We start from the raw sequence: 10,456 nt of genomic DNA, 5'->3' as shown, positions 1-10,456 counted from the left end.
AGGCCGGAGTGGGGTGGGGGCGGAGAGGTCAGGAAGAAGATTGCAGGTTAGGAAGGCGGTGCTGAGTTCGAGGGATTTGACTGAGACAAGGTGGGGGGAGGGGAAATGAGGAAACTGGAGAAATCTGAGTTCATCCCTTGTGGTTGGAGGGTTCCTAGGCGGAAGATGAGACGCATTTCCTCTATCAGTCGTGTTGCTTTGGCCTGGTGATAGAGGAGTCCAACGACCTGCATGTCCTTGGTGGAGTGGGAGGGGGAGTTAAAATGTTGGGCGACGGGGTGGTTGGGTTGGTTGGTCCGGGTGTCCTAGAAGTTTTCTCTGAAACGTTCCGCAAGTAGGCGGCCTGTCTCCCCAATATAGAGAAGGCCACATCGGGTGCAGCAATTCATTTGAATAGGTCTAGAATACAAGAGCAGGGATGTACTTCTGAGGCTGTATAAGGCTCTGGTCAGACCGCATTTGGAATATTGAAAGCAGGTTTGGGCCCTGTATCCAAGGAAGGGAGTGTTGGTGTTGGAGGGGGTCCAGAGAGTGTTTACAGGAATGATCCCAGGGATGAAGGGCTTGTTCTGTGAGGAGCGATTGAGGACTCTGGGCCTGTCCTTGATGGAATTTGAAAGGATGAGGGGGGATCTGATTGAAACTTATAGAATACTGAAAGGCCTGAATAGAGTGGATGTGGAGATGATGTTTCCACTGGTAGGAGGGACTAGGACCTGATGACATAGCCTCAGAGTGAAGGGAAGACTTTCTTCAGTCAGAGGGTGGTTAATCTGTGAAACTCATTGTCACAGAAGGCTGTGGGGCCATGTAATGGAGTCTATTTAAGACAGAGAGAAAGAGAGGTTCTCGATTAATAAAGGAAAAAGGTTACAGGGAGGAGGCATGAGAATGGGTTTGAGAAACATATGAACTAAGATTGAATGACAGAGCACTCTTGATGGGCTGAATGGCCTAATTTTGCTCCTATATGTTATAATTTATGACTAGTTCTAGAGCACAAGTCTTCAGTTCTAGTACTTGGATGTTGCAAGGTCCCAGAGCCTTTGTAATATCAAGTGCTTTCAGCTCTTTTTTTCATATCACGTGGAGTGAATTGAATTTGCTGAGAACTGGCAGCTGTGATGCTAGGGACCTCTCGGGGAGGCGAAGGTGGGTCCTCCACTCAGTATGTCAGGCTACCGATTAACACAAATGTTTTAGTCTATCATTCGTACTGGAGTGCTGGGCCTCCCCACCGTTGTGGATGGGAGTATCTGTGGAGCCGCCTCCTGCAGTGAGCCATTTAATCGTCCATCGCCATTCACAACTGGATGTGGCAGGACAGCAGAGCTTAGATCTGATCTGTTGGTTATGGGATTGTTTAGCTTTGTCTATTATGTGCTATTTAACACATAAATAGTCCTCTGTAGTAGCTTCATCAGATTGATATCTCATGCCTGGTGCTGCTCCTGTTAAGCCTTTCTATACTCTTCATTGAACCAGGGTTGATCCCCTGGCTTAACAGTAATTAGAGAGTGATGAGCCACTTGGGTGCAGATTGCGTTTGAATGCCGTTGTGCTGTTGATGGCCCACAGTGCCTCCTGGATGCCCACTTTTGAATTGCTGCATCTGTTTGAAGTCTATCGCATTTAACACAGTCGTAGTGCCGTACAACATGATAGAAATCAGTTTCAATGTGTAGGTGGGGTTTTGTCTTCACAAGGACGGCGCAGTGGTCGTTTTTACTGAAACTGGATTGATGAACATGCGACACACAGGATGGTGCGGACAAGTTCCAGAAAGGAAGGGGGGGGGGGGGGTTTCCTCTTGTCAATTCCCTTCCCACCTGCTGAAAACTCAGTCTAGCATCTGTGTTCTTTAGGACATGACTAGTTCAATCAGTGCTGCTGCTGCCGAGTCAGTATTGCCGATGAGTACCAAAGCTTCCAACCAGCATCCATTCTGTGCATCCTCCAAGTGGTATTCAGCATGGAGGAGTATTGATTGACCTGCTGAAGGGACGAAGGTTCCCTTTCCCCTGTTTGACCTCATGGTTGAGAAATAGTGCATTCTGGAGTCAATGGTGAGCATCCCCAAGGGGTCTTGCTCCCAAATGTATGTCTCTGTGCCACCAACTCTGTAGTGGTCTGTTCTGCTAGTGAGATAGGGCATACCTTTAGAACACGATCTGATGTTGCTTAACTAGTCTGCAGAATCACTCTCCCTGTTTCAGTACAAGCCCTGAGATCTTATTGAGGAGAATGTTGGCTCGTCTGTATGGTTTTAATGCTAGTTTGCTTTTCTGTCTATCTTGGTTTTGTGCAGTTGTTGGGAATTAGTGAACCTGATGGCGCTTCATGACGGTTTAGTTGTTTTACAATTCTCATTAGAAAGGTTTAGGAAGTGGAGGTGTAGGGGGCAGGCAGAATATCACTGACACTAACTTTTCCTGATTTGTTGAATGAACGAAATTGAAATTTCCCAGCTACTCGGGTTGGATTGATCTTTATCTATTTCAGAGCTGTGTCTTTCTCCATCGGAGTTACTAGTCTAGATTAGAGTGGTGCTGGAAAAGCACAGCAGGTCAGGCAGCATCCGAGGAACAGGAAAATCGACATTTCGGGCAGGAGCCCTTCATTAGGAATGGCTCTTGCCGGAAATGTCGATTTTTCTTGCTCCTCGGATGCTGCCTGACCAGCTGTGCTTTTCCAGCACCACTCTAATCTAGTCTCTGATCTCGAGCATCTGCAGTCCTCACTTTTGCCATCGGAGTTACTAATCCACTTTCCTGTTGTCCCCTATATACTTTGTCGAGTTCTCTGATGACTTCATGTTGAAAGTAAGTTCCCAATAAAAACAAATCCTCGCCTTAAAAGTCTGCATCTGACCAAGCTCAGGGTGTTAGGGATGGTGGTAGTGGCCATTAAAGATGATGATGTTGTTGTTTCAGTGAGTTCTGTGGACAGCATTGTCACTGCAAATTGTAGCTGTAAGTTCTCTGCATCTCTATAAATTTCACTGCAGCGCAAAGTGTAGTTTAGACCCTTAACCTGAGTTGGAAGTGATTGTAACCCGTGTTAGAGGCAGGACCACCTTTTTTGGATGTTTCAGCCTGAGGGGCAATAGATATTTTACGATTCATTCCCCATTAACTGCGGTTTGTCAAGATATGTGAAAGGCTATATGTTTGTTTGTGTGTGTCTGTGAATGAGAAAGAGACTTGGTAAGTGAGAGAGAGATCCGCGTTGCGAGTGTTTGTATGGGACAGAGAGATTTTGTGCATGTAGCATGATTGGATCGATCCATCTCACAGTGAACTTTGTGTCTACTTTCCAGAATCTCATGAGGATTGCAGCCCTGAACTTGTCTCAAAACACAACCATTGACAATGGACAGTGAGTATCCTTTTCTGTATGCATATAAAGACAGGGGTGTTCTCCACTTATTAAGGTGAAGCATCTTAACTGCATGAGCTCTGTTCTGAGTTGCCTTTGAGCTTGTTAAGATGGATGTGTGGTCCAGAAGCTGCCTTTTTGAGGTTGCATTGACTGACATGAGATGGCTGGGTGCGTTGCTGTCAATGTATGAGCACTACAACAATAGTTCCAGCAGGTGGCGCACTGGGGATGAGTTTGTACTGACTGCAACAGCCATCATCTAAATGGAAGGCAAAGGGCTGAATGGCTGCCTCCTGTTCTGATATTCTGACCCATCGGGGTCAGAAGGAGAGCGGGCTGCCGTGTTGTTACTGTCAAGTCCTCAGTGCTGGTGATAGGGCCAAGTCTTTACACCCTGTGACAGCAGAGCCAATTAGTTCAATCCTCAATCTCAATGTCCTTTAGAGATACACAAATAGACAATACCTGCTAAAGCATTCAGCTCCTCAATCTTGATCACTATTCAATAAGATCCTATTATATCTGGTTTGAACCTCAACACCACCTTCCTGTCTACCTACCTGTATTCTGAAACCTCTCTGGTCAGTCAAAAACCTGCTGGTCATTTTATTCAGTGGCCAGCTCACTGGGATGAGAATTCCACAGACTTAACAACCCTCGAGAGACAGAAAAAAATTTCCCTCATCTCTGTTTTAAGCAAAAGATCCTTTGTTTTTAATCTGTGTCCCTTCGTTCTAGTCTCTTCTCTGCAAGGGGAAATGTCCTCAGAGCATTCAGTTTATCAAGCCCCCTCAGGATCTTAAATGTTGCAATAAGATCACCTCTTGCTCTCCTGAACTTCTGTGCACCATCAGCCCAACATTCAAAATCCCTCCTCATTCATCCTAGAATCAGCCGAGTGAACCTTTTTTCTGAATTGCTTCTGATACAGTTACATCACTTTGTCAGTCAGAAACCAAAATTGTAAACAGTAGTCCAGGTGTGAGCTCACCAATACCCTGTACCTATTTTTGTATTCCATTCCCTTTGTGATAAGCAACACCATTTCAATTGCGTTCTTAATAACCTTCTGTACCTGCAGTCTAACTTTTTGTGATCCATGAACCAAGACACCAGCTTCCCCTGTACTGCTGAGTTCAGCAATCTCTCTCTCATAGAGTCATAGTGTCATAGAGACAGCACGGAAACAGACCCTTCGGTCCAACCCGTCCATGCTGACCAGATATCCCAACCCAATCTATTCCCACTTACCAGCACTTGTCCCATATCCCTCCAAACCCTTCCTATTCATATACCCATCCAAATGCCTCTTAAATGTTGCAATTGTACCCAGCCTCCACCACCTCCTCTGGCAGCTCATTCCATAGATGTACCACCCTCTGTGTGAAAAAGTTGCCCCTTAGGCCTCTTTTATATCTTTCCCCTCTCACCCTAAACCTGTGATATACTCCTTTTCTATTCTTCTTGTCAAAGTGGGCGAGTTCACATTTCCTACTTTTTAACTCCACATGCCACATTTTTGCCCACTCGCTTAATCTGTTAACTATATCCCTTTGCAGCCTTCCTGTATCCTCTTGAAAACTTAAACCTTCTGCTAATATTTTGCAATGTCAGCAAATGTAACAATTTCATACTTGATCCCTTCATCGAAGTTATTCCTCTAGATTGTAAATAGTTGAGACCCAGCATTGATCCCTGTGGCATTCAGTTACAGCTTGCCTATCTAAAAGTGAAATGTTTATCTTGATTTTCTGCCCCTCCCGTCAGCTAACGGATCCTCTATCCACACTAACACATTACACTTCCTACTGCATGAACTCTTACTTTGTGAACAAAAACAGAAGTTGCTGGAAAAGCTCAGCAGGTCTGACAGAAACTGTGAAAAGAAACCAAAGGCTCCATTGACCCTTCTTCAGGACCTCTGGGTCCTCACTGTTCTCAGTGTTCTGAGGAAGGGTCACCTGACCCAAAACATTAACTCTGATTTCTCGGCACAGATGCTGTAAGACCCGCTGAGCTTTTCCAGCAACTTCTGTTTTTGTTTCTGATTTACAGCATCTGCAGTTCTTTCAGTTTTTATTTTGTGAAGTTACCTTTAATGTGGCCTCTTATGAAACTGCCGGATCAGTTAATTTTAATGTTAATTTTAAAACTGGGATAAATGTTTGTTAGTCAAGAGTGTGGTGCTGGAAAAGCACAGCAGGTCAGGCAGCATCCGAGGAGCAGGAGAATCAACGTTTCAGGCATACACAGTTCATCAGGAACATCCTCAGCAAAGATATTCTGGAATATGTGCCAAAGACTAACTAAACAGTTAGGCCACAGCTCAACCATCATCTCATTGAATGGTGGAACAGATTTGAGGGGCTGAATGGCCTACTCCTATTCCTGTGTTCCATGGATAAGGTAGGGGCTTCTGTGAAACCAGTAATCTGGAAAATGTCAGTGAGGACAGAAAGGGGTTAATTGCAAGATGAAGGTAGGTGGAAAGGTTAAATTATGGAATATCATCCCAACGCCCAGCACTATGCTCTGTGTAACCTCTACGAGGTGTTAGTAACTCATCCAGAGAAAATCAGAAACAGTGGACAATTCAGAGTTTGTCATCTCCTGGTGCTTAATTCCAGTTTGCTTCTGCGGCACTGACTTTCCACCCAGTAACACCAGGCTTTGTGGATTTAATCAAGGGCTGATCTGATTGAAACTGTAATCCCTCCTTGCTCTCTGCAGCAACACCCCACCTCATCATAACCATAAATCCCTTAGCACTTAAAACTCTATCTAGCCATGCAAGTCTGTTAAAAGCTGAGTAAATCTCCCTATGTGCATTGTCCTGTCAGGCCCTTTCAGGCAAGTGTGTGATGCTGTGAGGCACCATGCTTGGAAAATTGTCCCCCTTTAGATTATAGAATCATAGTCGTAGAGATGTACAGCTGGGGAACAGACCCTTCTTAGAACTGAGGGTCTGTGAGGAACCCTGGCATTTTGTAGATTCTGAATGGAGAAATACTGCCACCAGCTGGCTACAGGGGGAATGTACAGAGGCTGGAGTTCCTTGTTAACACGTTCCACTGGCGCAGAATAGAGAGACAGTTAGTTGGAATCAATTCAATTAATTAACTGTCATTATTTTTTACCCTTTAGGAAGAGCAGTGACACAGCCCTGCAACGGTTTGATAAGAGTTTGGAAGAGTTTTATGCTCTTTGTGACCAAGTAGAGTTGTGCCTGGTGAGTATGACTGGATTTAAGTGTGGTTTTGTCCGGGTGGTCTTTATTCTGCCTAATCTGCCTCATTATTTAGGGCTCATTTTTACCACCTCAGTGTACCTTTCATACCTTAAGCTGCTTTCCTGCCTGAGTTTGTGATGTCAGTCCAACTATTGGTTACTCAAGCTGGGAATTCCAGTTATAAGAAGCGATAGCGTTATCTTTGCAGAGTGAGTGCTGTAGATTCAGGTACAATGTCAGTCTGACACAGGGGGATTAGATTAAATTCTCTGCAGTATGGAAACAGGCCCTTCGGCCCAACAAGCCCACACTGCCCCTCCGAAAAGTAACCCACCCAGGCACATTCCCCTACCCTATATTTACTCCTGACTGATGCACCTAACGCTATGGGCAATTTAGCATGGCCAATTCACCTGACCTGCACATCTTTAGATTGTGGGAGGAAACCGGAGCACCGGGAGGGAGCCCACTCAGCCACTGGGAGAATGTGCAAACTCCACTCAGACAGTCGCCCGAGGTTAGAATCGAACCTGGGTCCCTGGTGCTGTGAGGCAGCAGTGCTAACCACTGAGCCACCGTGTTGCCCAATGGGATGTGGGATGTAGGTGTCACTGGCTGGTGAGCCGCTTCCTTGAGTCGCTGCAGTCCATTTGGTGTAGGGAGATCCACAGTACTGTTAGAGAGGGAATTCCAGGATTATGACCCTGTTATGGTGACGTGACAAGTATTTACTCTCTTACCAAGTCACTTTAGATCCAATGTTAGTTCCATGGCAGGAAGCGAGGAGTATTGTATGACTGGTGATTTAGTTACTGAAAGGTCCTTTTATCAGTGAATTAAATGTCTGTGCCATGATTAAGCTATTTGGAGATTGTATGAAAATTAATTGGCTGCTTGAGAATTGGGAAGAAATTTGTAGACTGCAGGAAGATATTAATGGACTGGTCTTGCAGTGTGAAAAGAGATTTATTGACAAGAAGACGTTGAGTGCTGTTCTGGAGTACTGAGTCCAGCTCTGGTCACCCTGTGTTTAGAAGGATATGATTAAGCTGGAGAGGGTTCCAAAGAGATTTACCAGGATGTTGCCGGGAATGGAGAGTTTGAGTTATAAGAAGAGGGTGGACTTTATTCCCTGGAGCGTAGGAAGTTGAGGGGTGACCTGATAGAGGTTTATAAAATCATGAGGGGTATAGATAAGGTGGATGACAGGTGTCTTTTCCCTAGGATGGAGGATTTCAAGATTAGAGGCATATTTTTAAGGTGAGAGGAGAAAGATTTGAAAAAAGATGTGAGGGACAATTTTTCTACACGGAGAGTGGTTCATGTGTGGAGCGAACTTCCAGAGGAAGTGATGGATGCGGGTACAATTACAATGTTTAAAAGACATTTGGATAAGGACATGAATAAGAAATGTTTGGAGGGATATGGGTCAAGCGCAGGCAGGAGGGACTAGTTTAGTTTGGGATTATGTTCGGCATGGACTGGTTGGACCGAAGGGTCTGTTTCCGTGCTGTATGACTCCGTGAAGAGAATTGTGAGAATTCCCAGCAACTTGGAGTAGTGCCATAGGACGTTGAGCCACCAGCTGAAATGGAAGCAACACAGTGTCTTCAAAAAGAGGAAACCTGCTCCCTCCACCAACACCGCACACTCTCAGGTATTGGATGACATTGTTGACAGTGCGGACCAATTCAGCCAATTGACCTCGCCTCCCTCCACCCCACCCTCCACTCCCTCCACCTTCCCTAGCCACCGCAAGAGGTGTAAAATCTGCGCCCACACCTCTACCCTCCCCTCCATCCAGGGCCCCAAAGGATCCTTTCACATCCAGCAGAGATTTTCCTGCACATCCAAACACCTCATTTATAGTATCCGTTGCTCTCAATGTGGGCTCCTCTACAATGGGGAGACAGGATGCCAACTCGCGGAGCATTTCAGAGAACATCTCCAGGACACTGGTGCCTCCTGGTGCCCACCACCTCCTCCCACTTCGCTAAGGCATGCAAGTGCTGGGCTGCCTCCACTGCCAAATCCTTGCCACCCGACGCCTGGAGGAAGAACACCTTATCTTCTGCCTTGGGACGCTCCAACCATACGATATCCACATTGACTTCACCAGTTTACCCATCTCCCTCTCCCCCCACTTCATCCCAGATTCAACCCTCCAACTTTGCACTGCCCTTTTGAACTGTCCTACCTGTCCATCTTCTTTCCCACCTATCCGCTCCACCCTGCGCTCTGACCTATCACCATCACCCCACCTGCATCTACCTATTGCCTTCCAAGCTACCTTCCCCAACCCCGTTTCCATCCTCCTCCCATTTATATCTAAGACACTCGGCGCCATTCCTGATGAAGGGCTTATGCCCGAAACATCGCCTTTCCTGCTCCTCAGATGCTGCCTGACCTGTGCTTTTCCAGCACTTCGCATTTCATCTCTGACTGTGTGCAGGTCCCTCAATACTGACTCCCCGACAGTGTGGCATTCCCTCAGTACCGACTCCCTGACAGTGTGGCATTCCCTCAGTACTGAATCCCTGACAGTGTGGCCTTCCCGCAGTACTGACTCCCTGACAGTGTGGCATTCCCTCAGTACTAACTCCCTGACAGTGTAGCCTTCCCTCAGTACTGACTCCATGACAGTGTGGCATTCCCGCATTACTGACTCCCTGACAGTATGGCATTCCCTCAGTACTGACTCCCCGACAGTGTGGCATTCCCTCAGTACTGATTCCCTGACAGTGTTGCCTTCCCGCAGTACTGACTCCCTGATAGTGTGGCATTCCCTCAGTACTGACTCCCTGACTGTATGGCATTCCCTCAGTACTGACTCCCTGACAGTGTGGCCTTCCCTCAGTACTGACTCAGTGATAGTGTGACATTCCGTGAGTTGTGACCCTCAGGCAGTGCAGCACTCCTGCTGTTCTGACCTTCTGGCTGTGCTTCCTCGGTGCTGATTCTCTGTGAATGGTCGTTCCTGTGTTTTATATTGAAGTTGCTGGAGTGTAATGTCTACCCTGGACCTTGTGGTTCAGAGGAGGTGAATAGTTTGCACTGAGCTAAAGCTCACACCTGGTCATTGTGGTCTAGAATCAGCCAGACATCCCACTGGCCTTTTCCAGTGTCCAGTAGTGTGCTCTGTGGCCAGGGGCTGGCAAAAGCTGCTTTGCCCTTCACATGGATTAGCTCAAGAAGTGGATTGTCTGACCTGGATCTCTCTTCCTTTTGCTGGTGACTTTTCTTCTTATTTTACAGAGACTGGCCTTCGAATGCCTTTCCCAGAGCATTGACAGTTCCAAACACTCTCCTAACTTGGTTCCCACAGCAACCAAGCCGGACACGGTGCAGACAGAGAGCCAGTCGTACACTCAGTACCTCAGCATGATCAAATCGCAGATCTCCTGTGCCAAGGACATTCACAACGCCCTGCTGGAGTGCTCGAAGCGGATAGCCAGCAAGGGCCAAATCTGAACGGCTCTGCGTTCCTGTTCAGGTGTTTATCCTGAGATGTGTGATTCCAGGATCGGAGCTCGAACTGCCACAAGGTCTCGTGTCTCCTGGTGCTTTCAGACAAGGTCATTATGGGGGCGGGGAGTGGGGAGCGGGAGCGGGGAGTGGGGAAGTGGGGGGGGGAGGAGTAGGGGGGGCAGGGAGTGGGGGGGGGGCGTGTAACGTCTGGACAATTCAGTGTGCACATTCCCTCAGTTCCTCCACCCTTTTAATTTGTGACCGACACACTCTATTCCTGTTTGTTGAAGTATGGCTGGGGGTGGTACGGTGTAAATGTGGAGCTAAGAGAGTGTTTACAATAAGCAGCCATTCTGTCACCTGCATTCCGTCTAGTCT

General features: G+C 46.9%; 1 protein-coding gene across 1 annotated transcript in view; it reads left to right on the top strand.

The window, feature by feature from the left end:
- The window catches only part of med29 (mediator complex subunit 29), a 16,637-nt gene extending 6,452 nt beyond the window's left edge, over positions 1 to 10,185 (top strand). Inside the window, exons 2-4 of the mRNA XM_043680997.1 lie at positions 3,320 to 3,378; positions 6,526 to 6,610; positions 9,866 to 10,185. Coding sequence (XP_043536932.1) covers positions 3,320 to 3,378; positions 6,526 to 6,610; positions 9,866 to 10,081 — 360 coding nt within the window. The 3' untranslated portion in view covers positions 10,082 to 10,185. The remainder of the gene's footprint in view (positions 1 to 3,319; positions 3,379 to 6,525; positions 6,611 to 9,865) is intronic.
- The last annotated feature ends 271 nt before the right edge of the window (positions 10,186 to 10,456 follow it).

This window comes from Chiloscyllium plagiosum, chromosome 41 (assembly GCF_004010195.1).
Source record: "Chiloscyllium plagiosum isolate BGI_BamShark_2017 chromosome 41, ASM401019v2, whole genome shotgun sequence".
In the NCBI taxonomy this organism is placed as follows: domain Eukaryota; kingdom Metazoa; phylum Chordata; class Chondrichthyes; order Orectolobiformes; family Hemiscylliidae; genus Chiloscyllium; species Chiloscyllium plagiosum.
Note: the sequence above shows the minus strand (reverse complement) of the source record. Positions and strands in the feature narration are given on the sequence as shown.